The sequence below is a fragment of the Nomia melanderi genome, chromosome 3, assembly GCF_051020985.1.
Source record: "Nomia melanderi isolate GNS246 chromosome 3, iyNomMela1, whole genome shotgun sequence".
NCBI lineage: Eukaryota > Metazoa > Arthropoda > Insecta > Hymenoptera > Halictidae > Nomia > Nomia melanderi.
Window position 1 is genome coordinate 13559748 of NC_135001.1, and position 27656 is coordinate 13587403.

At 27.4% G+C, this 27656-nt stretch overlaps 9 protein-coding genes across 27 annotated transcripts; 5 read left to right on the forward strand and 4 right to left on the reverse strand.

Moving 5' to 3' along the window:
• The first annotated feature begins 23 nt into the window (after positions 1 to 23).
• Cbs (cystathionine beta-synthase) lies at positions 24 to 3808 on the forward strand. 6 transcript variants are annotated; one of them, XM_031990380.2, is made up of 7 exons: positions 24 to 162; positions 940 to 1032; positions 1434 to 1543; positions 1612 to 1961; positions 2054 to 2304; positions 2381 to 2651; positions 2741 to 3808. In XM_031990380.2, the coding sequence occupies exons 2-7, from the start codon at positions 947 to 949 to the stop codon at positions 3179 to 3181; spliced, it is 1509 nt and encodes a 502-aa protein (XP_031846240.2). In that variant the 5' UTR covers positions 24 to 162; positions 940 to 946; the 3' UTR covers positions 3182 to 3808. The 6 variants fall into 6 exon arrangements, with proteins under 6 accessions (XP_031846240.2, XP_031846238.2, XP_031846239.2 ...); XM_031990378.2 differs by having other exon boundaries at positions 41 to 162; positions 927 to 1032; XM_031990379.2 differs by lacking the exon at positions 24 to 162 and adding an exon at positions 373 to 521 and having other exon boundaries at positions 927 to 1032.
• On the reverse strand, positions 2741 to 6347 carry Trs33 (trafficking protein particle complex subunit Trs33). 3 transcript variants are annotated; one of them, XM_031990403.2, is made up of 3 exons: positions 6222 to 6347; positions 4995 to 5163; positions 2741 to 4447 (listed from the first exon to the last, which is right to left on the reverse strand). In XM_031990403.2, the coding sequence occupies exons 2-3, from the start codon at positions 5118 to 5120 to the stop codon at positions 4046 to 4048; spliced, it is 528 nt and encodes a 175-aa protein (XP_031846263.1). In that variant the 5' UTR covers positions 5121 to 5163; positions 6222 to 6347; the 3' UTR covers positions 2741 to 4045. The 3 variants fall into 3 exon arrangements, with proteins under 3 accessions (XP_031846263.1, XP_031846262.1, XP_031846264.1); XM_031990402.2 differs by lacking the exon at positions 6222 to 6347 and adding an exon at positions 5230 to 5380; XM_031990404.2 differs by lacking the exon at positions 6222 to 6347 and adding an exon at positions 5230 to 5378 and having other exon boundaries at positions 4995 to 5154.
• Positions 6348 to 6486: 139 nt separating this feature from the next.
• LOC116432912 (uncharacterized) lies at positions 6487 to 7341 on the forward strand. The gene is made up of 3 exons (XM_031990408.2): positions 6487 to 6629; positions 6727 to 6955; positions 7109 to 7341. Exons 1-3 carry the CDS (start codon positions 6487 to 6489, stop codon positions 7193 to 7195), a joined length of 459 nt encoding a protein of 152 aa, XP_031846268.1. The 3' UTR covers positions 7196 to 7341.
• A 233-nt stretch (positions 7342 to 7574) lies between these two features.
• LOC116432909 (uncharacterized) lies at positions 7575 to 8633 on the forward strand. 2 transcript variants are annotated; one of them, XM_031990405.2, is made up of 3 exons: positions 7575 to 7874; positions 8024 to 8234; positions 8427 to 8633. In XM_031990405.2, exons 1-3 carry the CDS (start codon positions 7801 to 7803, stop codon positions 8631 to 8633), a joined length of 492 nt encoding a protein of 163 aa, XP_031846265.1. In that variant the 5' UTR covers positions 7575 to 7800. The 2 variants fall into 2 exon arrangements, with proteins under 2 accessions (XP_031846265.1, XP_031846266.1); XM_031990406.2 differs by having other exon boundaries at positions 7815 to 7939.
• Positions 8634 to 8737: 104 nt separating this feature from the next.
• Positions 8738 to 10888, reverse strand: LOC116432893 (uncharacterized). The gene is made up of 3 exons (XM_031990362.2): positions 10717 to 10888; positions 9999 to 10080; positions 8738 to 9667 (listed from the first exon to the last, which is right to left on the reverse strand). Exon 3 carries the CDS (start codon positions 9572 to 9574, stop codon positions 8900 to 8902), a length of 675 nt encoding a protein of 224 aa, XP_031846222.2. The 5' UTR covers positions 9575 to 9667; positions 9999 to 10080; positions 10717 to 10888; the 3' UTR covers positions 8738 to 8899.
• Positions 10889 to 11525: 637 nt separating this feature from the next.
• Positions 11526 to 15455, reverse strand: LOC116432902 (DNA helicase MCM8-like). Of its 2 annotated transcripts, XM_031990373.2 has the most exons (14): positions 15308 to 15455; positions 15008 to 15154; positions 14640 to 14881; positions 14441 to 14576; positions 14126 to 14376; positions 13942 to 14046; positions 13507 to 13650; positions 13207 to 13426; positions 12971 to 13134; positions 12652 to 12864; positions 12461 to 12585; positions 12158 to 12374; positions 11943 to 12080; positions 11526 to 11878 (listed from the first exon to the last, which is right to left on the reverse strand). In XM_031990373.2, exons 1-14 carry the CDS (start codon positions 15381 to 15383, stop codon positions 11681 to 11683), a joined length of 2376 nt encoding a protein of 791 aa, XP_031846233.1. In that variant the 5' UTR covers positions 15384 to 15455; the 3' UTR covers positions 11526 to 11680. The 2 variants fall into 2 exon arrangements, with proteins under 2 accessions (XP_031846233.1, XP_031846234.1); XM_031990374.2 differs by lacking the exon at positions 14640 to 14881.
• Positions 15456 to 15818: 363 nt separating this feature from the next.
• LOC116432914 (cyclin-dependent kinase 20) lies at positions 15819 to 17187 on the forward strand. The gene is made up of 5 exons (XM_031990411.2): positions 15819 to 16004; positions 16114 to 16302; positions 16421 to 16657; positions 16729 to 16956; positions 17032 to 17187. Exons 1-5 carry the CDS (start codon positions 15819 to 15821, stop codon positions 17185 to 17187), a joined length of 996 nt encoding a protein of 331 aa, XP_031846271.1.
• Positions 17188 to 17194: 7 nt separating this feature from the next.
• mRpL37 (mitochondrial ribosomal protein L37) lies at positions 17195 to 20773 on the reverse strand. 10 transcript variants are annotated; one of them, XM_031990397.2, is made up of 9 exons: positions 20462 to 20772; positions 20059 to 20224; positions 19684 to 19783; positions 18968 to 19153; positions 18625 to 18828; positions 18411 to 18530; positions 18222 to 18328; positions 17845 to 18024; positions 17195 to 17774 (listed from the first exon to the last, which is right to left on the reverse strand). In XM_031990397.2, exons 4-9 carry the CDS (start codon positions 19141 to 19143, stop codon positions 17353 to 17355), a joined length of 1209 nt encoding a protein of 402 aa, XP_031846257.1. In that variant the 5' UTR covers positions 19144 to 19153; positions 19684 to 19783; positions 20059 to 20224; positions 20462 to 20772; the 3' UTR covers positions 17195 to 17352. The 10 variants fall into 10 exon arrangements, with proteins under 10 accessions (XP_031846257.1, XP_031846256.1, XP_031846255.1 ...); XM_031990395.2 differs by having other exon boundaries at positions 17198 to 17774; positions 19676 to 19783; positions 20462 to 20771; XM_031990392.2 differs by having other exon boundaries at positions 17199 to 17774; positions 19571 to 19988; positions 20583 to 20770.
• An 87-nt stretch (positions 20774 to 20860) lies between these two features.
• Positions 20861 to 27574, forward strand: Su(dx) (Suppressor of deltex). The gene is made up of 12 exons (XM_031990372.2): positions 20861 to 21175; positions 21656 to 21775; positions 21995 to 22432; positions 22614 to 23631; positions 23761 to 23992; positions 24104 to 24414; positions 24495 to 24737; positions 24812 to 24971; positions 25047 to 25321; positions 25424 to 25649; positions 25735 to 25831; positions 25917 to 27574. Exons 2-12 carry the CDS (start codon positions 21718 to 21720, stop codon positions 26087 to 26089), a joined length of 3231 nt encoding a protein of 1076 aa, XP_031846232.1. The 5' UTR covers positions 20861 to 21175; positions 21656 to 21717; the 3' UTR covers positions 26090 to 27574.
• Positions 27575 to 27656: the final 82 nt, after the last annotated feature.

The window sequence follows — 27656 nt, forward strand, 5'->3', positions numbered from 1 at the left end:
TTTACAGTAATTACATTTTGTAAAGACAACATACGCGTGACTTTCGCAAAATGTGTAGTCGTTGCGATGACAATTCATTTCAAGTAAACGTAAATTGTTATAGAACACACGTCGACTGTTTTAGTTGATCTAAAACCATATAATTATCATATTTTTGTATAGGTATTAAGTTATTATTTTCTTATTAATATATCAATCAATATATACCGTTTTTTAAAACATAATAGAAAACAGTGCGCATATCAAAAATGATCCACCATATTGAACTAACCGTATTTTTTTCCGGTTAACTGATACGCAGAAAAAATTGTAAAAGATTACGAATAAGATCACACGTTATATTGACTATAAAAACATCAAACAATATAAAATGAATAGATTACTTTAAAACTTTACGTATTAATTTTATAAATATTATTTTCTTCGATATAATTTACAGAATATAATTTCAGTTAGATAAAAAAAATTAAAATTTTCGCGGAAACTTTATAAATATCATATATACCTACATTATCAATAATGTAAGTAATTTATATGTAGTAATCGATTGATATCTAAAATCTAATACGATGTTTTCAGTGCGATATTGGTATAAAGATTCATGCGAACACTGCCATTTGTTCATTCCATACCGTTCCATAAGGTGCTTTGTTTGTGTTTCATATGTGATGATTTGTACAAAATATTAATTAAATATATAATACTTTAAATAAAAGAGTAAAATGTGGAAGATATATGTATAATTTTAGAATTATTTGTTTAAAAAATTAAATTTTTAATTAATATTCATTTTGAAAAACATTAGGAAGAATTTCATAGGTTATACACACGTATAAAAAATAGTGCAATATATAAAGAAATCTTGTATCCGTTTCTTTTGACGAAAAGAAAGATTTTCTTTATTTTTACTTCTTGCTAATTTTAAGATTTTCTTATAAGTGATATAATGGATGAATTAATTCGACCTGACCGGCCCAGCCGTTGCACGTGGACTCCAAATGTTACAAATACTCCACACACGATTAGAACGAAGTAAGATGACAAGACAAAGTTACTATTAATGGAAATAAATTAAAAAACTAATAACATTTTTATCTTGTTACTATATAAAATAAACTGTACACTCAAATTTTACATAATGTTGATATTACTAAGCGTTAGACATATAAGTAATTAAAAATGCAATTCATCCGACATAATTTTATACATCTGTTACATGATAGTAAGGTATACTCGTATAGTTTTATTAAATAAATAATATAGTGACAACAGAATTACTATTATTTGTTTAAAGAATTTAAATATTATTTTAGGTTTTCATATTAAAAGTTATTTACATTATAGAATGCAATAAGCATATACAAATATTTTATTTTCAATATCGATATAAAGTATCTATAAAATAATATTTTTATGTAATACCTCTTTTTTAGAATACCTGATCGTAATAGAATATTGCCCGATATATTAACAGCTATTGGACAGACACCACTAATAAAATTAAACAACATTCCTAAATCCCATGGAATTAAATGTGACATTTGTTAGTATCAATTTTATTTCATCATTATTAATATATATACATATATAAGCACAATATATAATTTTTAGATGCAAAATGTGAGTTCCTTAATCCTGGTGGATCTGTAAAAGATAGAATCGCATACAGAATGATTCAAGATGCAGAAGAAAAAAATTTGCTAAAACCAGGGTATACCATTATTGAACCTACAAGTGGCAATACAGGAATTGGATTAGCAATGGTTGCTGCAGTTAAAGGTTACAAATGTATCATTGTTATGCCAGAAAAAATGTCCAATGAAAAAGTTTATATACTTCGTGCACTTGGTGCTGAAATCGTTAGAACGCCAACAGAAGCAACTTTGGATAGTCCAGAAGCACATTTTAATGTTGCTTATAAATTACAGAAGGAAATACCGAATAGCATTGTTCTTGATCAGGTAAAATATTATACGCATAAATATGAAGTAATTATGTGTAAATATAACAATTTTATATCTAATTTCTTATTCTTATTACACTCTATGCTTAGTATGTTAATCCTGGAAATCCATTGGCTCACTATGATCAAACTGCACTTGAAATTTGGAAGCAGTGTGATGGAAAAATAGATTATGTAATACTTGGCGCGGGTACTGGCGGTACTGTTACTGGAATTGGACGAAAATTAAAAGAATTGTCACCAAGCATACAAATTATTGCTGTAGATCCTAAGGGGAGTATCTTAGCTCGATCACCTGAATTACAAGATACTGTTGATTTTTATGAAGTAGAAGGAATTGGGTAAACAACGCTTTTTTTATGCTATCGAGAATAAGATTTGTATTCAAATTTTTATTCATTAATGTATTTTTTTCAGCTACGACTTTATACCAACAGTTTTAGATCATGATGTGATCGATAAATGGATTAAAACTGAAGATCTTGAATCATTCAATGCTGCTAGAATGCTTATACGGGAAGAAGGTTTATTGTGTGGTGGTAGTAGTGGTGCTGCACTTACAGCTACTCTTAAAATAGCTAAAGATCTTCCTGAAGGGAAACGCGTGGTTGTTATTTTACCTGATGGAATACGGAACTATATGACTAAATTTGTATCTGATCATTGGATGGAAGCTAGAGGATTTTTAGTATGTTATTTTTTTATTATGTACTAAATTCATTGTTTATGGCACTTTTATTGGATCTGTGAATCACACAGTTTAATAACATGTTACAGGAATTTGTTTGCCAAAATGAAGCAAACAAATGGTGGTGGAATGTACCAATTTCACATTTATCTTTTGATAAAACAGTTATGTTTAGTGATAATATAACATGTGAAGAGGCCGTTCGTATTTTTGAAGAGACGAAACTTCAACAACTGGTTATTAGTAATGACAATAAACATGTTATAGGTGTCATTATTTTCAATGTGTTCATGTCAAACTTAGTATCTGGTGCAACAAAACTTACAGAATCCGTAAAAAAATCAGTGACAAGACATTATGTCAAAGTTAAACTATCGGCAAGTCTTGGACAACTATCGCGTATTCTTGAAAGAGAATTATACACTGTTATTTTAGACGAGGAACAAGATAATGCATTTATTGCTATTTTAAATCAATGCCATATATTAAATTTTATTACAAAAGGTAATAATACTGTGAATTCAAAATAATGAAACAGTTATGTGTTAAGTGTTTAAGAATTAATAATACGGTCTTGATCTATTCAAAACCAACTACATACCAGATGGGCATTACTGCAGTACTTAACCAAAATAAAACAACCAGTAAAAATAAAACTTGTATTGGTTTCGAACTAAGATCTCTAAAAAATTTTTTCTAAATTTTCAATATAAACTGAAAATAAGGTTGGTCCTTGGTGACTGTCTTAAAAAAACGTTGACCCCGAATGAGTTAACGTTGTTTTCATACTTCGTTTTATACTTCGTAAGATATAATCGTAAAATTTGTATAGTTTATTATAAGATATGATGTATGCATTCTTATTTGTTTTATATAATTTTTTAATTACTAATGATTTAAGTGGAATCCAGCGTAATTACGTTGTGCGCATACATAACACATTACAAGCTATACACAAATTTTAAAAGAAGCATGTAATACATGTAATCAATTTCGCGTTTATTAAGTGACACTTGATATTACATTAAATCACATGTGGAATATGTATTTACGTATATGTACATGAAGTAAAATAACCGTGATCACACTGCACGTTATGTTTTAAACGAATTTATGTAAGATTATAGTAATCAAATAAATCAAACAGATAAATTTTATACTTGTTATATAATTAATAAAATATTGCTTATGTATTTGATCGCTTTATATATAATTTATATACATTATATTATATATATATAACTTTTTATTTACTTTCTTCTATTTTTATTCTGTTCTTATAAATTAACCTATACAAAAGATTAATTCTATGCAATATCCATGATTCGCTTAAGTAATGTCCGAAAAAAATCTAAATCTTTTATTTACCTTAACTGATGAAATTAATACAATTCTTACATTTGTTGTACTTGTACATGAAATTTACAACTTGGTAACATAGAAATTTCAACATTAACAGTACTAATTATTCCAAGATTTGCTAAGCTCCCCCTCAAAAGTCCACAAGTAAATGCTAATAAACGTGGACTTTCTTGAAGATATTGTTTATTGCTACTGGTACCTACTTTATCTAATAATCGAAATGAATTATCTTGCAATATGTATACACCATGATGATTAGTCCTTAAATTATCAATCTGTTTATGGTAAAGACTAGACCAAAAATCTGTGCAAATGAATTTTATCATGTCCAATTCATCTTTAAATCGGCTGCCTTCCCATGTTAATCGTTCAATGATTCTATAGCCAACACTGAATCCCATCCATTCTAGTCGACTGAGTTCTTCTTCCTTTTCCTTTATTTTTTAAATATTATAAATATGAAAAATTTATTAACTTTATAAAATTAATCTTCATGTGTAAGAATTTATAGTAAAGCTAAAACTTCAGTGTAAAACTTTCATTTGTAGTTCAATGCTTATAAATATTAAAGAAAAAAACAAGAGTTAATATTTGTATGTTAATTATTTGAAATTAAAAAATATATTTATTGATTAAAACTGATTTTACTTTAACATGGTGAATAAATCTTCTGATTTTCTAATGTTTGATGAATGAAAATTTCATTAATGTTTGAACGATTGCCTTTATAATATCACTAAAATATTAATAATGTATCATACATTATGGATTGTTTATTATATTAATGATAAATCTATGCTAAATAATAAAAAAAAAGATGTTAAGTCAATTTTTAAACTTTTTAGTGGAAACTTTCTTTTTTATTACAATCTATATAAATAAAAACAATTCGAAATTAACAAAAAGTAATATTAATGCAATTGTTCTTGAACAAATGAAATTATTATGAACTTAATAAACAGTTATTTTATTTACAATTACCTTTTTATTACATGCTTTACTCAAAGCGTAATTAACCATTTCCGTGTGTAAATATTCGAACAAACACTCATCAGCTTCTCCTACTGGATGGGAATTCATCTTCATGTCTATTATTTGTTGTCTCATTTTGCTTTCTGTGTTTATCACGGAATTATATCACCTACGAAATCTATATTAAACAAATTTATTTCATTAATTACTATGTTTTTATTAACAGTACAACGGTTTGATTTACCTTTTTAAAGAAGTAGTTTTTAATATAACATATGAAACAATACCAAACCTCAACTGTCACAGTTTCGTAACAACATTAAACTCCTGAATAGAAAGTAACTTTTGAAATCTTTACAAATTCTAAGAAGAGATAATTGAATACAACATAATTATTTAATCGTGTTTTTCTAATCAAGTTGCAAAGCAAAGAAAACGAAACTGGCTTTTACAGAAACTGACATTTACGACTCCAACCTGAATTTGTCGCTTATTCTATATTTTCTATTACTTCTCACATTTCTGAGTTAAAACTTCAAAAATTGTAAATGTTAGTAAAGATAAATATATTAAATTATTTAATTGTTTAATTGCATACAAAATAATATCGATAAAGAATGTATATGTAATAATATAAAATAAAGAACATCTGGTAATAATAGTATTAACTGGATTGTATGGTACTATCATATTAACTAAATTGAATGAAATTTATGAATTTGAGATCGTTAATATTGAATAATGATACAAAAATAACATCAAATTCTACATTTTCGATCGAAATGAATTAGGGAAACAAACTTGGATCACGCTTTTTTATTTAAAAATTTTATTCCAAATTTTTTTTCCAAAGTTACAACTTTTTAATAGTTAATAAAGAAAATAATTATGCAGCATAAAGGTTAAGCCAGCTGTATCTAATACGCAGTACAGACACAATTGAATAAGAAATTTTAATAAACTTTTATTTTGAATATAAATAAAAGTACTGAATAATAATATAAAATATAATTAAATTATTTTTCTTCGAAGAAAGTAAAATTTAAAATTTTGTTTTTTTTAATAGGGCTACAATGTATTTAGTCAAAAATAACATTTTAAAATAATTTTATATTACTGCATGTAATAATTTTCGTTATTTCGTCACTCATTTCTAATTTTGTCACCCTTGATTTTTATTTTATTTTGACTGATAGAATCACTTATTAAGAGGATGTCCATAAAGACTCTACTTACATACTGGTAACAATCATCCCAAGTTTAGTATAACAAATACATGTAATAATTTCTTTTGTTTAAAAATTTGAAAGGAACCTGTTTTTACTTTTGACCCTATAGTAACATGTATGGTGTACTTCACTCGATATATCTTTTATTTTTAATAATTAAATGTAATTTACTCTTTTTATTGAAGAAATTTTCAAGTACATACATATCACAAAGTTGTTATTAATTAAATTATTTGTGATCATATAATTAATATTGTTATTATTAAGAAAAAATGGATTGTAACTTTGAGTTCTCGAGGGGCTGTGGTACAGGTGTCGCGGAAGCAATTGGAAATTGGGGATTTTCTAATAAAATCTCAAGTTCTGGACAGGAACTTCAATATTTAAGATACCTTTCAGAAAAAATGGCTTATTTGTAAGATTTACTTTGTTATCTAACTAGGAAAGAATGTCTGTTACTTTTCTGGCAAAAATTTACGTTACTTAATGTATTTTTTAAAATGTTCTTTTAGAAAAGATACAAAACCTATGATGCGTGTAAAGTATGATCGTAGATATGATCCTGAAGCTTGGTCCATAAAACCTAGTCCTGAAGAATGTAAACCAGCTTGGTCTATTCCGGAAAAGAGACCACTCATTACATATAGCTCTACTGCAGAAATACTTTTAACTTCAAGTTTAAATAGCATTGGCACAGATTTATTATACGTTATACCAGGACGAAGTTATGTGTTGCAAGGTGTATGTAAAACAACTTATTAAGTTTGTTTATAATTTTCTTGCTACGTACAACCATTTCAGTGATATATTAAAATATTTAATAATTAGATTTATGTGAATACTTAGAGAGATTAAATAATTCTGTTAGTTTTTTGTTAATTTTGATTTTAACAGACAAATAAATGGTACAGACGAGGGTCAAATTGCTGTCCACAACCAAGTTGTATGGCACCAAAATGTCCAAAACCATGTTCTTACTGAGAATGTAACTTTATTTTAAATGTAACATATTTCTAATTGTAAAGTAAAAAATTGTATCGCATAAGTATTAATGAAATCAAAATAAATGTTTTTAATAACAATATTTCATACAAATTATATATTATGCTTTACTCTGTTATTTTGACAGCAATAAAAATAAAAATATTACAAAATTAGAAAATAACTGTATTTATAAAAATTATGATAGAATAATTTGAGTTCTTGTTATCCAATGAATAAGAAAAAAATATATTATTAAATTCGAAATTTAATTTCACTAATGTTGCGAATTTTGTTCATTTTTCAACATTAAATACATAAATAAATTTATTTCAATATTCAAAATATTTTACACATACAAAATTAAAAAATAGTTTTTATACATGGATATATCAGTGTATATACAATCTACATAATTAAATTGTGTACTATGAAGTTAACTATTAATAAAAAACTAAAAACATAATAAACAACATGGAACAAAAATTCTAAATTTTCTTTTATAATTTAATAATTACTATGTAATAGAAAATTAAAAAATATAAAATATCAGTATAAATTAATAAGTATATTATTATCTTCAATATAAATATTAATAAATTAAAATGTCTACAACACAAATAACCAACCCAGCAAATATAATATGCGGATTAAAAGCTGCAGTGACGGCTTTGGAATGGTTAGTTTAACGATTTAAATTATATAATAATTAATGAATAGGATATAATGTCTTATTATAAGCATGTAAATATACAAAATATTTTAAACATTAAATTCTTTATTAAATATAGTTATAATTTTTTTTCTTAATTATTGTACTTATAATAGTTATCACAACATGGATCTGTTAAAACGAACACAACAATTGAAAAAGAGAAAAAAGACACACCCACCTATGTTCCTGATGATTCCTATTGAAGAAAAAGATAACATAAAGAAAAAATTGCATATTACACATAAAACTACTACACCGGTGAATGATGTACAAGCAGTAGAGAAAAAGAAAAAACTTAGTAGAAAGAATAGCTGCAGTAATTTGGTAATTCTATAAAAATTAAAAGCATATGTATCCTTAAAAATTTTAATGATCTATAACAAGTAATATATTTTTTTGAATTTAGAGAAAAACTTACAAAAATTTTAAAACAGAAAAATATGTTCTTTTGTATTAGTTAAATAGAAAAAATAATTTTAAATGTTATTAGTTATCAAACATGTATTATCTTTTCAGGCAATTGATTTAAAATTCCCTGAAATGAGAGGTGGAATTTTATTTACAAGATGCTGTTGTGTGCACAGAGATGGTCTTCAAAATTCTTGTCCACTGACTTCGTGTCAAGGACAATCTGAATGCCTCGTTAAACCGTGGGCAGTATGCCCTGCTGCAAAATTCTTTCGATGTCGATATCCACAACAGTTTCCAGTGGAAAAGAATTAAATACTTATTTATAGATGTTATTACGTCACATAAAAATACCAATATTTTAAGAAGATTTCGCTATATGATTATAAACGGGTATGATAATAAATGACTTCCCAAAATATTGTATATATTTTTTATTAAAATAAATAAAACATGCCATTAATATATAGTACATAATATTAATTTTTATTTCAAATTGAATTTTCTATTTAATTGAAAAGATAATCTTAATTCAATTGATCACACAAGTATCACAATATTTGACCACTGGTTTCGTAAAATTAGCAAGGAACACAGGGAGAATTACAAAAAATGTATGGTGGTGAACATGGTGGTAGACATGGCGGTGGATATGATAGTGGACATGGTGGAGGACATGGTGGAGGACATAGTGGAGGACATGGAGGAGGACATGGTGGAGGACATGGTGGAGGACATGATGGAGGACATAGTGGAGGACATGGTGGAGGACATGGTGGAGGACATGGTGGAAGACATGGTGGAGGACATAGTGGAGGACATGGTGGAGGACATGGTGGAGGACATGGTGGAGGACATAGTGGAGGACATGGTGGAAGACATGGTGGAGGACATGGTGGAGGACATAGTGGAGGACATGGTGGAGGACATGGTGGAGGATATGGTACACAGATTTTATATGATATACAGGGTGGTACTGATGATGTTGGTATACAACAAGAAGTATTTAATGGACAATAAGCACTTGAAGGACATGGCAGTTTCTGTCCACCACAGATGTCTTTAGCATTATTACACATTAATCTACAATAAGTTGCTAAAGCCGATTCTCGAGCTTTATCGGCACAATAAAATTTTCTCAGAACAACTTCAGCATCTCCTAAATCGGTTAATTTCAATAACGCATATTGGCCAGAATTACAAACGGGATATAATTTTGTCATGCACTCTGGTCTGCCCATGCAATCCCACATCATGCATCTATCTTGTAAACCGTTCCTTTTAATACACTCACATCTATATAGTATACTTGCTCGGAATTCAAAGCTTTTACAACGTTTTACAGGACTCTGAAATTTAAAACAAAGAAATAAATTTCTACTAGTCAGTGTGTTGAAAAACTAAATTTATAGATTAGCTTTATTTTCCACTTCTACGCTTACAATTATAAAATATGAAAGAAAAAAATATAAAGAATATAACAAATAAAAGATAAATAAAAACATCTACATTACAAATAGGAATGTGAAGACTAGACATGAGCGATTCTACTAGGTCATTTTCTTTCTCATGTTCTAACTTATATCTATCTACTATGTAATTTATGTACTCGTACATTTTATGTAAATAGTGGAAGAAAATTTAATAACCATAACATTACGAAATTCAATTTATACTCACGCAACAGGGTAATTCATTGCAAGGTGAAACAGGGCAAACAACAGGAGGTGGACAGAACGGTTCATCCCATTCACATGGTTTTCTACAAAAAAGAATACTTTAGATTTGTACATATAAATAGAATTGTTATCGTACTTTTTATCCATGGAACTGATCAAGCATTTTAATTGTGCTAATAATTCTCGTCTTTTTTCGCAATTCGGATTTTTTCCGTCGCACGGCATTCTTACAAGTAATTAAATTTCAGTAATTCCACACAAGAATTTTGATTTATTCAATTTTTATGATAATTAAAATGTTCGCATTTCTTTATGCATTCATCATGTTTTTTTGAAAATGAAATATCTTTTCAATAAGGAAATCTTGTATATAAATTTCTTACAAATTAATTTGTAAAATACAACGAAATCGAAATCATTAATTGTGTAAAATTTTGATGTAATCTGAACGTGTTTTATTAATAAATATATAATAAATGAAAGATATGTATATAAGTTTCAAATGTTTCTCGTTATCTCATAAGGAGTTGTCAAAATTTAAAGTATATACATGTGTCGATAAGAAGAAAATAAATAAATAAAAAAGAATTTTAAGAGGAGAAAGTGAAATTATTAGAATGTCTTGTGGAGGAGGTCTACCATGCTATCCATCAATGCCTTATTGCCCAATGCCTACAACTATGTGCTGTCCACCAAATTCACTATCGTGTGTACCGTACCCATGTTGTCCATCACCTTGCTTAGCTTGTCCACCACCATGTAAAATTACAATATGCACTCCATCAGTGCCGTGCGGACCTAGTCCACCGAAATGTGTTCCATATTGCCCGCCAGCATGTGTAGCAAGATGCCTAGGCCGAGTTACAACGCGTCCTATTAAATGGACAACATTTTTCTAGTGCAATTCTTCATTATATATGGTACAATGCATATTATTTTGTCCGCTCGGCACGAGTTGTTTTGTTTTAATGTAATTACAATTCTTTAATAGTGATTATAATACATTTTCAGGCCTCGTATCCAACTAAATAAGGTATCCCTATTCCGCATGAGGGGCAAATTATATACATTGTATGTAAAAATATTTCGTATTTACCAGGGTCAGTACACAATATATGATAATACTTTCCAAATTTTTCTGAATAAAAAATTGATGTATTCAATGTTGCTACTTTGTTCGAATTTCTTTTTTGTATAAATATTATACAGTAAAAATTTACCATATACGGAATACGGATATTCTATACACAGTACAATAGACTTTAAAGTTGAACAAGTAATTGACATTTATCGTATATTAATCTTTATAATAATGTATATAATATATAATAATTCTGTTAAACAGATGTAAAGTTACAATACCTCCTCCACCTGCTCCACAACCAAAAGTATATGTTCCCACTGAGCCATGTTGCAGACTTGGTTGTTTTCATGTTCCAAGCCCAAAATGTTGTCTTTATGCGTATTGGCGTTTACCATGTAAAGCAGATTGTTTTGAAGTGTGAAAATAAATAAGTAATGATAGTAATAACAATTCACACTAATTTAATGTTTGACAACTATAAAATAAGTTTTATTACAGTTATAATAACAAAATTATACTAAATAATAATATCACATTTATTGATACGAAACATAATCCAAGTTGTATATTTATCTGTTTACGTTGCATTACTAATACTGTTAATCCGGAATAAATTTGTAAGTATTGTTTCCAGTTTTCAATAAAACACCACATTCGTTTAATTTTGCAATTAATTGAGAAAAATCATCTACTGTAACATTTCCATCGATCGCAATTTCACGTAGTCTTTTTGTAGAAAATATTTTATTGCCAGAGGAAAGTCTTTCCTTTTTCAATAATTGTATAAATTCTCTGACCTTCAAAAATCAATTGTTTACTATCATTCTGTCATTGACAGTATAAGTAAATTAGTTTACTTACTTTTCTATCGGTTGCTTTTTTATTGTTTAACAATGACCAACTAACAATATTATTGTCAAATGTATATTGCAAAATTTCTATTACATCTAAAGCATCTATTTCAGTTGCTTGTGTGCGTAATTCCAATTTTGCTCTCGCCTATATAATAATATTAAAATTTAATTTTTAAATGAAATGAAAATTTGAAATTTATACAGATATTTGTAAAACTGAACCTCGGTTAATCTTATCATAGCTTCTAACTGTCTATTGTAAACAGATAGACCACTAAATTTACTATTTTTCCTTCGAAGTTGTAAATAATAATTTTGTAGTACTGTAGCTGCCTCGGTAGTAAGCGTTGGTTTGACATATTGTCGTGCATATGAAATGTACTTTCTAAGAATTGATTGTGGAATAGCATTTTCAGTTACATAAGATTCAAGTTTGTCTCTACAAAATTAATAATACTTTAGTTTCAAAAATACATCATACAAGTAATAATAATTATTTTAATAAATTTAATATTTTTTCATTACCTTAATGTAAGTTTGTTTATATCTGATATATCTATACCTTGAGAAGCATTTATTTGTTTTTCATTAATCATTTTGGATCCAGTATGAATGGACATAACATGTTTGCATAGTAAATCATCTACAAGCTTTCAGAAATAAAATATATATTATTTCAGAGATAACTTTTATAAAGTGTAATTGTAAATATGTACCTTATTTGGTTCATCTAGCAATAAAAAAATTAAGTCAAAGCGTGATAAAAGAGGTGGACTCATTTTCAAATTTTGTATTACTGTTTTGCTTCTGTTGAATCGACCATTAATTGGATTAGCAGCTGCAAGAATTGAAGTCCTTGTGGGAAGGGAACAAACTACTCCTGATTTAGCAACGCTTACACACTGCTGTTCCATAGATTCTAATAAAGCCTGTAATCAGAGGAAATTATTTTCTACATTGAAAGTTAGCAAAAGATAAACAATTTACTTCTTTAGGCATTAATATTTAATTAATTTACATAAAATTACACATTACCGAATGTTGTTTGGACATTTTATCAAATTCATCAATACAACAACAACCTCTATCTGCTAAAACTAATGCTCCTGGTTCTAAAGCAAAATTGTTACTTTTATTTTCCTTTGTAAGTGTTATCGTCAATCCAGATGATGTGCTCGAATTACCACACACATATACTCCTTTCAACATAATTATTCTGTAATATTTAAAAATATGCAAAAAGATAAAAATTTACTTTTTTTAAATTATACCTCTAGCAGCGATTCTTGAACATGCTTGCAACATTTGTGATTTCCCAAGACCAGGATCACCGACTATTAAAGTATGTATATTTTCTCGTAATTCTAAATGTTCTGCATTTCCACCAAATAAGCTTAATATCAAACCAGCTTTAATCATTTCATGACCGTATATACTTGGACAAAGGGAATGTACCAACAGTGGAAAAATATTTGGTGTATTATATACTTCCTATTGCATAATTTGTGAGAAACATACAAATTCATAATAAACTTTTCACATTATAATAAAAAAGTGTATTAATATTATACCTTAATTGCCAAATAATCCTTAATGGACATTTCATTATCCACAATATTTTTAGTTTGAAATCTTTGTTTATTATTCAGTACTGTAATAGCTTCCATGTACAATGAAAGTGATACTTTATTATGCGTTTTACAATTATTAGTACCCTATAATACAAATATTAATAATCGTTAACATTTAACCAATGTTTTAAATGTTTTTATATGCAGACATATACATGGAAATACTTAAAAATGAAAAGATGTATCGGGAATATATTAACTTAATTATTTAATCTCATGTTTAATAATATTTCATTGTGCTTCATATTTTTTTAATATAACAGTTTTCAAATTTTGAAAAATATAAACATATAAACAGGAAGTCAAATAAGCAAATTTAAAATTACAATCGTAAATAACCATTTACTTTTATATCATGTTGGATGTATTAAATACCTTTATAATTCCTGTTAATGTAATATCATCTCCAGGCATGCAAGTAGTGACTAAGTCATCCATTAATTCAACATCAAGTACTCTAGGCATGCTACCTTTATTATTCTACAACATAAGAGATAAATTCCATAATAAAAATATTTTAAATTACATATAAATATATATTTATAATAAAATAAAACACCTGTTCATCGTTTAGAAGTTCTTGTATTTTAATTGTTTGAAAAGGGATACTTTTTACTTGTGGAGAATCTAATATTGGACGAAATCTAGATGAACCACATATATTACATTTTTTTGGAATGGTATAAATTCCTTGTGGCTGTTTTGCTATTTTTTGTAAATTACATTTGCGACAAGCAAATACTATCCAATCTCCAAGATGTTTCACACACCCTACTCTTATGACACAGCCTCTAATAGATACCAATTTTCCTATCACAAAAATGTAGGTATTTTATTACAAAACTTTTGGACATCAAAGGAATTACATACTTACCATAAGAATTTGCTTTCAAATCTTGTAAACATATAATGGGTTGATAATTTAATATCTTTAATCTAATAGTAGAAAATGTACTTATAACATTTATACAACTTTTTAAATTTTCTCTTGGTATTGTATGTAATATTTTCTGAAAATAATGGAATTTCTATATGTAAGTATGGTACATGTGTGTAAATATTAAAAAAAGTACCTGATGAATAGCAAGTTTAAAACAATTTAATATGTGCACAGGATTCTCATAAATATCTTCTTTAAAATTAGCCCATTCTTTTAGAAAAATCTTGTCATTATATATTTCACACATATCAATTACAAACACTGTACCATTCTCTAAATTTTCTAAAGAAAGCAAGGATGTTAAGCGATCATGCCTGCTTATAAATCCCTCAAACATTTGAATCTTTTTAACAGTGTCAGAATTGTTTTTATAATCTGTAGTACGAAATAAGATTTTGTAAATTAGAAGAATCATTTTTACCAATTATTATTACTAATTCATATATAGATAGATTGCATCAAATATTACAATAAATTAAAAATATAAGAAAGTATTTTCACCTTCATCACTAAAAAAGAATTTCCATCCATAATATGGTATATCGAAATTTACAAAAGAGTCATATTTATATAATGCATTGTTTGCCTCAATTGGATTTAAAGACTGATACACTTTTCCATTGTTTTGATTATCTTTATTTCTTTGTTCTGCAAAATATATTTTTTTTAGATGAAAAATATATAACAATAAAAATTACTTTGTAGTAGATAATTATTTAAGAAATGTTTTTATTAATAACTTATTGTATAATAGAATAAAATCCTAGAGAACAAAAAGAAAGAAAGATAGTAGTTTCTTACTATTAGATGTTGTTGACTTTTTCTTATTTAAATACCATTTTTTTTTATAATAATCATTAGTCTTTTTATCACTCATAATTATTTATTATTTTATATGTACTTAATATTTTTCATTTAAAAAAGTTAAACTTATAATTGATTACGAACGTTTATAAAAATAATTAACTTGTATAATAACTACGTAACATCACAATGATTACATCGTATTCCTATAAAATAGAAAACAAGAAGGTTATGTAGTATAGTTTCACATGGGAGTATTCACCGTAACTATGGCAACAGTTGTATAGCATCGCTATTGTTACAAACATTGCTTTCTGCTAGAGTAGTAAATTAAAAAAAGAATACATATAAATACGTATTTATGTTCATTATTGTTAAATTTTTCTTAATCTTTTGTCATTAACAAAATTCTTGAATTGGGACTTTTTATATCAAAATAATAAAAAAAATACATGAATATATAAATACATAAGTATATTATTAGTGTCAGAATATTTTAACAATAAATATGGAGAGATATGTTATTATCGAAAAAATTGGTGAAGGAGCACAAGGAATAGTCTTAAAAGCATACGACACAGTAGCAGATAAACATGTTGCGTTAAAAAAATTACTTTTAAAAAATATTGAAAATAGTATATCAACGTCTATCATGCGTGAAATAAAGATTTTACAACAATTAAAACATCATAATGTATGCTAATTAATTGCTTTATTAATATTTGATTTTTTATTTATTGTATTAAAATGTTCAATATTCTTGAAATTCATAAATTATATATAAAAAAACTATTTTAATACAGATTATAAAACTGCTAGATGCTTTCCCAGTTGGTCTGGATTTTATAATGGTTTTTGAGTATATGCCAATAAGTTTATGGGAAATAATAAAAGATAATGAAATAGTATTAACATCGGTTCAAGTGAAAATGTATATGAAGATGATCTTAGAGGGTATTGCTTACGTACATGAAAAAAATATAATACATAGGGTACGAAATCTTGGTTGTTTTCTTTAATAAAATTAGTAATAGCCATTTCATCATAAATTATAAAATGATTTTTGTGTAGTGTATACATTTCTTAACTGTACAAAAGTATTCTTCTTAGGATTTGAAACCTGCAAATTTATTAATAAATGAAAAGGGTATTTTAAAGATAGCAGATTTTGGTTTGGGGAGATTAATGTGGACAGATATGTGTAGACCATATTCTCATCAAATTGCTACCAGATGGTATCGAGCACCAGAGTTATTGTATGGGGCAAGATATTATACCTCGGCTATTGATATGTGGTCTATTGGTTGTATTTTTGGTGAATTACTTAATAAATCACCATTATTTCCAGTGAGATTCAATGCGTGTTTAGAATTCAGGTTAAATTTGATTGAAATTCTATAAGTATATTGTACTTGTAGGGAGAAACAGATATTGAGCAACTAGCAATAGTGTTAAAATATTTGGGATCACCTACTCCAGAAACTTGGCCTGAATTAAGTACATTACCTGATTATAATAAAATTACATTTCCTTATCATAAAGGAATAACATGGGAAAATATCATTGAAGATGCACAACCAGAAGCTATTGATCTTATAAGCAAAATACTTATCTATGATTCGTCAAATCGTTTAACAGCTAATGAAGTGAGTAATGCAAGAAATGTAGAAAATAAATCTAAAAATTGCAAATAGTTTTAATTAGAAACATTATTACTTTAGGCACTATGTCATGTATATTTTTATACTAAACCTTACACATCATTAAATAATTTAATAAAACCATCATATAATCATCGCAATCAAATAAAACAAAAAGAAATTATTGTAAATGCGCAAGTTACCACACTTTTTGAAAATTTATTAGCTATTACTTAATGTGTGTATAATGCAAAAGATGAAGAATAAAGAATAAAATAACTTTACAATGACTTCGTACTTTGAAAATAATATAATAAGTTTCTTCAAGGTATAGAATTAATTGTAGGAAGAAAATTTTGATTAGTTTTTTAGTAACATTTATTAATAAAAGTTCCTCCTAATTTATGTATTTTTATAGAAAGCAACAAATCTCTTAAATACTTCATTGTTGTATCCTTCACAACAAGGTTTTCCATCTTTATATCCAGCGTTTTCATATAATTTTAATGTTGGTGCTGTCCACCAGAAATTTTTAATTCCCTGCATACCATTTATATCTAATGTATTCAGTTGATACACAGAAAAATGAAAATGTTGTCCATCTGACTGAATACATTGTATAACAACAGGTTCTGCCAATTCTTTAATATCTAGCCCAAATCTTTGTCGAGCGTAAACTGTTGCTGCTGTAAATGATGCTAGCAACGAACGGGCATGAATTTGGTGTTCCATAACTGGCAATTCTGTTATATTTTTTACCCTTTCTGGGTCATGATTTACAAAAATTGTGTGAATATTCCTTATTTTAGAATTTGTGGTAAAGGCTATAAAATACAAAACAATACATTTAATTTTATAGCCACCTATATTGTGTAAAGTTCAAACAAAACTTACGGCATATATCAACAGTATCATAAGAATTTGTTTCTGTTAAACCAATAGTGTAATGTAATGGATATATATTGGGCATATCTTGATCCTTATTTGTATTTACATCAGCTATTGGTGCTAAAGGTAGTAATGATGTTATTAAATCCATTGAAAAGGAAAACTTTAGAAGATCTGGTCCATTATCTAAAATTTAGGAAAAGCTAATTTTTATTCATAAATAATTATGATGTATATAAAATTGATTAATAAAATTGATCACTTACTATAAAAAATTAGAAATTAAAACCTAAAATACTAGTTACATTTTTATATTATATAAAGTGTTTAATAAAATATAATATACATACAGTAATAATAATAAACTCTTTTAAACAACATACCTATGCATATAGATAAAGGTGAATCACGTATCACTGATCGATTTTGGACAATGTTGAATCCACATAATGATTCACATAGTTGTAAAAACTTATATGTTATATTGTGCCTACAAGAAAATCCTCATTTTATAATGCAGATGTAAATATAAGGAAATACGAATTAAATAGGACTAAATAATTTATACACACATTTTCCTTGTGCTTGTAATGCCATATTGTCTAGGAAATACCCAACTTGGTCTATTAGGATCTTTCAGTTTTGGTAATGTTTTCTGGTATGCATCATATATGGTGGATGTGTTAACAATTCTAATATTTTAAATAGATAATTTTAAAACATTAATCTACATGCAATATTTAACAATACTGTTATACACAATGTAATATCATAACATTATCATACCTTTTTACTAAATTGTCTACATGTTCTGGGACGTTTGTGACCAAGTCTATTATTCTTATTGGAAGTTCATCATCAATTTTTAATGTTTTTGTTAATAAACAAGCTTGTGGAATACCTTCTTGTAAAAGATTATGTTCATTGAATATTAAACAACTTTTCTCCTTCCAGTTTGGATCTGCGCAAGGCAGAGGAGGCAGATCAAGTCTAAGAACAATAAAAATCATTATAAAATACAACTATAATATAAATGTATCAATAGTTCAAAAATATGTTTGGTGTTCCATATTAATATTTCATACTAATTAGATTAGGAAGAAATAAAAGTCAATATTAACATTATTACTTTTGAAAGATTTTTGGTAATTTAGCTACTTCCGTTGCATCTTGTATTTCTACACTCATAGACGTTAAAGTTTCTTCTGCCTTTGTTATAATTATGTTTCTTTCTCTCTGTAATTGCCATAATAATCGTATTGCTCTACCCAAATGTTGTTTATACAATACTTGGGTAAACTTCATTGTGACTTATCTAAAAATAAAGTTTGATTATACATATTAAAAAAAATTACTTTTTTAAAATTATAATTTAACAATTCATAAAATCATAATTAATTTGCAATTCTATATTATTATATGATATTATATCATATTAGTGTTGTTCTATAACATTTTATTATATATTAAATTTAAGTTAAATAATGTTGTGACAGTTTTAAAAAAAGGAAAGACATTCTATAAATTTTATAACATAATATTTTTAAACATTGTTACATTTTGTAACATAACATTTTTAAACATTGTTACATTTTGTAACATAACATTTTTAAACATTGTTACATTTTGTAACATAACATTTTTAAACATTGTTACATTTTGTAACATAACATTTTTAAACATTGTTACATTTTGTAACATAACATTTTTAAATATTGAAATATTAACTTACCATACAAATTTACACAATTTTATTATAAACGTTTGTAACTTTGTACGTGATATATCATAGAATAATACATAAATACAGAATTCTCTTAAACAAAAATTTGTTTACATTGTTACCAAAGTTAGGTACAGTGTTCCTCCCGTAATTTTGTGTTTCTATAACACTTTTAATGTCTTGCTCCTATCGTTATCGTCTCGTAATGCATTCAGAAGACTTCTAACAGAAGGACAACAATATATATCAACCAATAAGGGGGTAAGCAGTCTTCACTGCTCTCGAACGTCTTGCCGAACCTCCTGAATTTTACGAATTTATAGAAACAATATTGTGATAGGTACTTCATTTTGAATACTCAATAATGAATCAGTTCTTTTAATTCTCTTTTGTGTTTGCATTGTAAACAATTAAATCATGTTTGCTACTATTATAAAAAAGTTTAATTCTTATTTAAATACACACAAAATCTTATGTTATTTTTTCTTATTCATTACCTTTATAAATGAGTATTAAAACAAACAAAAAACTGCTCATACATTTACATATCTCATTTAACACAATACATATGCTTGTGCCATAGAAGTATTTATTGATAGGGATATTTAAGTACCATTTGGCCATTCCACTTCCGAGTAATATTACAAAATGTCACGTTCGCATCTATAGCATAAGAATTTATGGTACGAATTATAACACCATGTTCATGGTAGTTGTATAGTCAATAATGAATTCATTTTAATTTTTTACTTTTATTCTAACAAAATTTCTTCAACATTTCGGCTTGTACTAAAGCTAATATAAAATATTTTATAGGCTATCTCAAAATAATTTTTTTTCAGAGTACATTCAATTTTCATTGCAATAATAAAAATAGTATTTTCAATCTGAAATACTTGCATCGACTATATCTTAAAATGTATGTTTATTTATGTCACTTCATAAACATGTTTAACGGTGGACGTGTATGGAAAAAATAATAATGGAAGAATTTATTTCGTTTTTAATATATTACCCATACTGTTTAGTGAAAATTTGTATTGTTCTTATTATCGAGGACAGTGTAAATACATATCTTAAATGTGGATTTATCCATTGATAGAATTTATTAGTAGTAATTATAATCACACGGTACTTCTACTATTAGGATTAAGAATGAAATAAATATTGAAATAAGCATTCCGTGGCGGCATTTATTTGTAGTTTATAAATACTTTATAGAATATTATTTTTGTACCAGTGTTACTATATGTATAAAAAACAAATGAATTGAATACCAACAATAGCCACGTGCGCGTGGCGCTATGATCTGTGCCACAGGATCTCGTATTATAGATGGGAATGCCGTTTTTCCTAGTGTCTGTCGGCAAGCAAGAGTGGGATGGACTAGAACATATTGTGTTCGGAGGTATATCTAGTTTACCTAGTGATTTGCATATTACGAGATTTCTACCTTTGACGTATGAAAAGATGGTGACCTACTGATAAAGAAGTTTCGTGAAAACGAAAATCATAGTTGCTGAAGGATTTTTCAAGTAATATTATTAATAGTGCAAAGAACAGGCAATGTATTGGAATTGGACACATTTGAAACAATCCATTTCAGTTGTATCCGTACGTATTGTACTTTATTCGTTCGTCACTTGTGTCTATTACTCAATTATTGGAAAAAGTTAATGATCATAGAAGATTTTTTAAAAATCTGATATTGATAATTTTAATAATTACTTTACATTTGCATGTGTTATTTCGTGTAATATTATATGTATTTAGTATTAATTATATAATTCTGATTTTCTAAAGGGACGTCATATTTCTGTTTACTTTTTTAAGAAAACATCTTTAAGAGAATTTTTTTACGTTTTTAAAGTTTAGACATTCGTATGATCGAATTGTCGCAATTCTTGAGCGATTTTAGTAATTTTAATTGTTCTCTACTGATGCACAATATTTATCAAGTTTTCATAATAACTATTTAATCTTATCTGATGATGTTATTTTCGTTTTGTTTGTGTATTTTTAATATAAATATTGATAACTTTGTGAAGGTAGATGCATATTAATAGTTATGTTCATAAATGCTATATATTTCAGGAGAAAATAATATATGTACAAAAATTATGAATTTGTATAAATTATTTTATTAAATTTTCACAATGTCCCATTGTGAAGAAGAGGTGGCATCATCTGGTTTTCACCAATTAAGCATTACAAGTAAGTCGTAATATATATTTGTAAAAGACATAATTAAAGTACACATTTATTATATTTACATATTTTTTTATATACTTTTTTATATATTTCTAATAAACTTGAAGTTTACATAGAAACTGTTGAATTATTATCTATTTTAGAATTTTTAATAACTTTGCTTTGATAAATTAATATTTACATGTATGATATTTATTAATTGTTGATAAAATTTCGTTTTAGTTGAGGGCGCTATCTTAAAAAGTTCAACATTCTTAAAACCGAATCCATATATTGAATTTTCTGTTGATGACAAAAGCCCTAGAAAAACAGAAGTTTCAAAGTCTACATATCAACCGAAATGGAATGAAGAATTTACAATACTTGTAACACCATATTCTCAATTACATTTTCGTTTATTGGATCATAGCACATTTCGTAAAGATACATTAATAGGAGAGAAGAAAATAAATCTTTCTGAAGTGTTATCTCACTACAATGGAAAATTGGAAAATATGGAAGTTACCTTTGATTTAATGAGTGAAAATAAACATGATTCTCAGTTATGCAAGGTTGGAGAATTAATTACAGTATTTGATGGGTTAAGGATCAATATGCCAAATGTTTCATCGTTAAGTGTTAACGAATCACCATGTCAGACACAATGTACACCTCCTGATGGTAAGAAATGGAACTTGTTGAAAGAAATCTAGAGACATTATACAGAGAAATATTAGTTGTAGAAGAAAAAAATACTACCAATACAAAAAGAGAATTTTATGTAATTTAGTTCCAGTACATTTCTCTAGACGTAATATTGATTAGTAAATGTTTCATTTAAACATAAGTAACTATATTTTAGGCATTAAAAATAATGATACTGCAAGTAATCGTAGTATTCTTAATGGAGGAGTTCGTGCTCGCGTGAGATTACATGGAGCTGAAAATGTTGCATCATCTGCTTTTCGTGGATTATCAAATATTTACCATAATTCTAATTATAATACTGGAAATGAGCAACCTAATACTGATAAGAATAGTGAACAAGTTGAACCTGTAGCATCAAATTCTTTATCAAATGGACATGTAGTGTCACCTATGGATAAATCTGTTGCTTCTTTATCAGGGCATCATGCAATGTCTTTGTTAGATGGACGTCAAGCATCTCGAATAGAACATACGCCTACACCTGGAACAGCAGATGGAAGAATTGCTATATGTGCGGATCAATTTTCAAAGATTTCTGTCTCAGAAGGTCGTAATACTTCACAAGGAGAACAGTCAACACTGTCTGGAGCAGTTGGAATATGCAGATCAGATCAATTAGGAACAACCAATGCAGATATACGCTCGCATAATAGAACAGAACAATCCACATCTAGTGGACGCAATTCTAGAACAGAACAATTATTAACTACTCCTCTTTCAGATAATTTTGGAAGTATAAGATCTGATCAACTTTCTACTCCTATAGTAGATGCGTGTGTAACTCCTAGGACAGATCAACCTCCAACAGATCAATCTGCAACATTCACATTACCAGAAGGATCTTGTGCATCTCATTCGGAGCAGTCTTCAGGATTTCACGCGCCAGATAGTCGTAGAATGACGCGCGCAGAGCAGTCTACATTAGTACCTATTGCAGAAAGGCGTAGGGTTGTCCGACCAAAACAATCAACAACATCTGCATCAACTACTCCTTCGAATTCCCTAGTGGTGCAGCGTGTAGCTTCTTTAACAGGACAAACTGTGATGGCACGTGGTCAGCCAACTGCTCAGTCTGGATCATCGATAATACTCGCTGAAGTTGAACCTTCAAATCATTCTGAAGAACCTTTACCTCCTGGGTGGGAAATGAGATACGACATATATGGAAGAAGGTTATATCACTTTAAAAAATGATATATATATCACTTATTATTTCATTTCAATAATTTGTTGAAACTTCTACATTCTACGAGAATATAAAATATAAAAATCTTTTCTTTGTTTAATATATTTTTCATTAGATATTATGTTGACCATAATACACGAAGTACATCTTGGGAAAGACCACAACCTTTGCCATTAGGGTGGGAAGTACGTCGAGATCCAAGGGGTAGAATTTATTATGTGGATCATAATACAAGAAGTACAACATGGCAAAGACCGAATACTGAGAGACTACAACATTTCCAACATTGGCAAGGTGAAAGACAACATGTGGTACAACAAGGTAACCAACGGTTCCTTTATCCACAAGTAAGTAATAATTGATACATTGCGTATTACAAATTATTTTACTATATAAATATTTATTAATATTTCTCTTTTAATTCTGAAATCTGCAAAAGTTAATTTTCATGTATATAGGCACATGGAAGTCAAGCAGCTGTGCCAGGACCTTCAATGTCTACAGTTGACGATGATGATGCTCTGGGACCATTACCTGCTGGATGGGAAAGACGTAAACAACCAGAGGGAAGAGTTTATTATGTGAATCATAAAAATCGTACTACTCAGTGGGAGGATCCTAGAACTCAAGGTCAAGAAATTGGAATCGATGAACCACCATTGCCAGATGGTTGGGAAATAAGATTAACCGAAGATGGAGTTCGATACTTTGTAGATCATAATACGAAAACAACTACATTCCAAGACCCAAGACCTGGTGCACCAAAAGGGTTAGTTCTTTTCATTTATCTGTAGTTATTTTTCTTCATTACTTAATGATTCAGTTTATTGTTATAATGTGACTATGTAGGGCAAAAGGTATTTATCGTGTTCCAAGAGCGTATGAAAGATCATTTCGATGGAAATTATCACAGTTCCGTTTTTTGTGTCAAACCAATGCAGTGGCAAATCATATTAAAATTAATGTTAATCGACAAACATTGTTTGAAGATTCTTATCATCAAATAATGAATGCAGAAGCTTTTGTATTGAGGCGTAGATTATACATAATATTTAAAGGAGAGGAAGGATTGGATTATGGGGGTGTATCCAGGTAAAATTTCGTAAATTAATGATATAGTGATTGTTAAAGTTATAAGCAATAACTCTTTTATTCTATTTTTTTAGGGAATGGTTTTTCTTATTAAGCCATGAAGTGTTAAATCCAATGTACTGTTTATTTGAATATGCCAATAAAAGTAATTACAGCTTGCAAATTAATCCAGCATCTTACGTCAATCCTGACCACTTACAGTACTTTAAATTTATTGGGAGGTTTATAGCAATGGTATTCTATTAATAATTTTTATTGTTAAAAGTACCATATTCAACTTTATATTTAATAAAACATATATTTTTACAGGCTCTTTACCATGGAAGATTTATTTATAGTGGTTTTACTATGCCATTTTATAAACGTATGCTAAATAAAAAGTTAGTTATGAAAGATATAGAATCTATCGATCCAGAATTCTATAAATCTCTAGTGTGGATAAAAGAAAATAATATTGATGAATGTGGCCTCGAATTATACTACAGTGTTGATTTCGAAATTCTTGGTCAAGTTATACATCATGAATTGAAAGAAGGCGGCGATAAAATCAGAGTTATCGAAGATAATAAAGAAGAGTATATCAGGTGTTACTTTAAAAATTTTATTTATGTTTAATATATTATTCTTTAAGGACTTCTAATAGTGAACTTTTTTTTATATGTATTAACATTATTTGTTATTATAAGGTTAATGACAGAATGGAGAATGACAAGAGGTATAGAGGACCAAACTAAAGCTTTCTTGGAAGGTTTCAATTCAGTTGTACCATTAGAATGGTTAAAATATTTTGATGAACGGGAATTAGAACTTATGCTTTGTGGAATGCAAGAAATAGATGTGGAAGACTGGCAGCGTAATACAATTTACAGACATTATACACGTCATAGTAAACAAATCTTATGGTTTTGGCAGGTTTGTTATTATATTTATTATTATATTTATCATTTGCACATTTAATGTATTTACTATCATATGCCGTTATATATTTAATATTTAGTTTGTGACAAGAACGGATAGTGAAAAACGAGCTCGCCTTTTACAATTTGTGACGGGCACTTGTCGAGTACCTGTTGGAGGTTTTGCAGAATTAATGGGTAAATATTAAATTTTAATAATTAGTAGAATTTTTTATGCTAGAGGCTTGTTATGTTTACTATTAAATTAATCATTATTTTTTAGGGAGTAATGGACCTCAAAGATTTTGTATAGAGAAAGTAGGAAAAGACACGTGGTTACCGAGATCGCATACATGCTTCAATAGATTGGATTTGCCACCATATAAAAGCTATGAACAGTTAGTAGAAAAGTTAAATTATGCAATTGAAGAAACAGAAGGTTTTGGTCAAGAATAATTGCAGATATGCTTTGTTAAATGTAATAATGAATTATGTATGGAACCATCAAAACAAATCTAGTATGATGATGCAAGATGTTTTGGTTCTTTTTATTCTCAGTAATAATATATATTTTTTAAGTAACATCAATATAGAGTCTACAAATACGATAAGTGAAATATGTTGAAAATATTGTTAATTTTCCATAAAATTCTTTTAATAGTTTTAACTGGAACTGATTTCTCTCGACTTACAGTTCATACGTCGTATGCATCGCAATTGAAATCGGAAAAATGAAATTCGTAGAAAATATCAATGATTTGTAAATTTATACATATATAACTAATAAAATATTAATAGCGTAAAATAAAAATAAAGATGCCAAAATAACTATAATAAAGTTAAATTCTATTTTTTTTTCATTTTTACAACTTTTTGATATTTTATTCGACGAACATTATAAATGATTTTTATAAACTTCTATTTTAACAGAAAAGATTTTTTAAATTTATATGTATGGCTTATTCTACCAGTATACTTCAATAATAATTTCGATCGTTTCTGAACTTAAGATTGATAAAATTATAATCATTTTAATGAAAATAACTTATTGATGATTTCTACGACGTGTTAATGATATTGCCTAAGGATGAAAAGGCTTGAACATTTTAATAATAAATATTGTACATATTAAACTATTAATATGCTGTATATTATATTATAAACAAATAACAGTTTCATGTTTTATCCTAGATACTCATAAAATGCCCATATTTTTCTGTACATATCGCGTATAGTAAATATTCACTTAATTGTCAGTAAATTTTCCATGAGATTTACAAAAGCACTTACATGTATTTTATTAATGTTCTAAAATGTTACATTGAAATTGTATTCATGTTTGTTATTACAGATTTGATTATAAAATATGATAATTCCTTTAATAAGTATAACATAATACATGTAATAAATTAATATCTGTGATATCAAACATGTTCAATTTTTAGGATTGTAAACATGGAATCTGTTACCTTGTTTATAAATAATTTTAGTGCATGTATGCGCACGTACATGTACAAATAAGTATTGTAACTAATGTAACAAATACGTAATGAATTAATATATATATGTAATGTATACATTTAGCATGCATGCAATATAAAATTGTATATGTGTATACACAAATTAAATACATGGAATGCATACCGCATAGGCAACTAAAACTTAATATTTAAAAAAAAGTATAAAAGATTTATAATACTATTTAAAAAATTAAATAAATTTAGTGATTCGTTTATATGATGTTTAAGTACTTATATCACAATGAAAACATTAATCTATCAACTTAAATGTTTTATATTCCACTTTATGTTGTTATTATTATAGCTATATAACTGTATGCACTGCGTATCATTTATTGTTTTAATTAACAGGTAAGGTATCGGCGTTTTTTAAGGTTAAAATTGAAATTCAAATAACAAAAATATTGCAAATACAAAACATCAACTTTCATGTATATAATTTTTTTAATTTAACACTGAAATAAAAAATTGAGTATGAACATCTTTATGTACATATTTACTTC

What these genes read in the sequence shown, in the direction of transcription:
- LOC116432909 (XM_031990405.2), top strand. Translation starts at nt 7,801, where the DNA reads ATGTCTACAACACAAATAACCAACCCAGCAAATATAATATGCGGATTA. An exon ending in GCAGTGACGGCTTTGGAATG is followed by an intron (nt 7,875 to 8,023) that starts GTTAGTTTAACG and finishes TACTTATAATAG; the next exon opens with TTATCACAACATGGATCTGT. An exon ending in AGAATAGCTGCAGTAATTTG is followed by an intron (nt 8,235 to 8,426) that starts GTAATTCTATAA and finishes TTATCTTTTCAG; the next exon opens with GCAATTGATTTAAAATTCCC.
- mRpL37 (XM_031990397.2), bottom strand. Translation starts at nt 19,143, where the DNA reads ATGAAGTTTACCCAAGTATTGTATAAACAACATTTGGGTAGAGCAATA. An exon ending in GTAGACAATTTAGTAAAAAG is followed by an intron (nt 18,531 to 18,624) that starts GTATGATAATGT and finishes TTAAAATATTAG; the next exon opens with AATTGTTAACACATCCACCA. An exon ending in TGATACTGTTGATATATGCC is followed by an intron (nt 17,775 to 17,844) that starts GTAAGTTTTGTT and finishes TGTATTTTATAG; the next exon opens with CCTTTACCACAAATTCTAAA.
- LOC116432912 (XM_031990408.2), top strand. Translation starts at nt 6,487, where the DNA reads ATGGATTGTAACTTTGAGTTCTCGAGGGGCTGTGGTACAGGTGTCGCG. An exon ending in TCAGAAAAAATGGCTTATTT is followed by an intron (nt 6,630 to 6,726) that starts GTAAGATTTACT and finishes ATGTTCTTTTAG; the next exon opens with AAAAGATACAAAACCTATGA. An exon ending in GAAGTTATGTGTTGCAAGGT is followed by an intron (nt 6,956 to 7,108) that starts GTATGTAAAACA and finishes TGATTTTAACAG; the next exon opens with ACAAATAAATGGTACAGACG.
- LOC116432902 (XM_031990373.2), bottom strand. Translation starts at nt 15,383, where the DNA reads ATGAGTGATAAAAAGACTAATGATTATTATAAAAAAAAATGGTATTTA. An exon ending in AAAGTCAACAACATCTAATA is followed by an intron (nt 15,155 to 15,307) that starts GTAAGAAACTAC and finishes TATATTTTGCAG; the next exon opens with AACAAAGAAATAAAGATAAT. An exon ending in AGGATTATTTGGCAATTAAG is followed by an intron (nt 13,427 to 13,506) that starts GTATAATATTAA and finishes ATTATGCAATAG; the next exon opens with GAAGTATATAATACACCAAA.
- LOC116432914 (XM_031990411.2), top strand. Translation starts at nt 15,819, where the DNA reads ATGGAGAGATATGTTATTATCGAAAAAATTGGTGAAGGAGCACAAGGA. An exon ending in ATAAATCACCATTATTTCCA is followed by an intron (nt 16,658 to 16,728) that starts GTGAGATTCAAT and finishes TTGTACTTGTAG; the next exon opens with GGAGAAACAGATATTGAGCA. An exon ending in ATCGTTTAACAGCTAATGAA is followed by an intron (nt 16,957 to 17,031) that starts GTGAGTAATGCA and finishes TTATTACTTTAG; the next exon opens with GCACTATGTCATGTATATTT.
- Cbs (XM_031990375.2), top strand. Translation starts at nt 570, where the DNA reads ATGTTTTCAGTGCGATATTGGTATAAAGATTCATGCGAACACTGCCAT. An exon ending in CCACACACGATTAGAACGAA is followed by an intron (nt 1,033 to 1,433) that starts GTAAGATGACAA and finishes CCTCTTTTTTAG; the next exon opens with AATACCTGATCGTAATAGAA. An exon ending in ATAGCATTGTTCTTGATCAG is followed by an intron (nt 1,962 to 2,053) that starts GTAAAATATTAT and finishes CTCTATGCTTAG; the next exon opens with TATGTTAATCCTGGAAATCC.
- LOC116432893 (XM_031990362.2), bottom strand. Translation starts at nt 9,574, where the DNA reads ATGATGTGGGATTGCATGGGCAGACCAGAGTGCATGACAAAATTATAT.
- Trs33 (XM_031990403.2), bottom strand. Translation starts at nt 5,120, where the DNA reads ATGAGACAACAAATAATAGACATGAAGATGAATTCCCATCCAGTAGGA. An exon ending in GTAAAGCATGTAATAAAAAG is followed by an intron (nt 4,448 to 4,994) that starts GTAATTGTAAAT and finishes TAAAAAATAAAG; the next exon opens with GAAAAGGAAGAAGAACTCAG.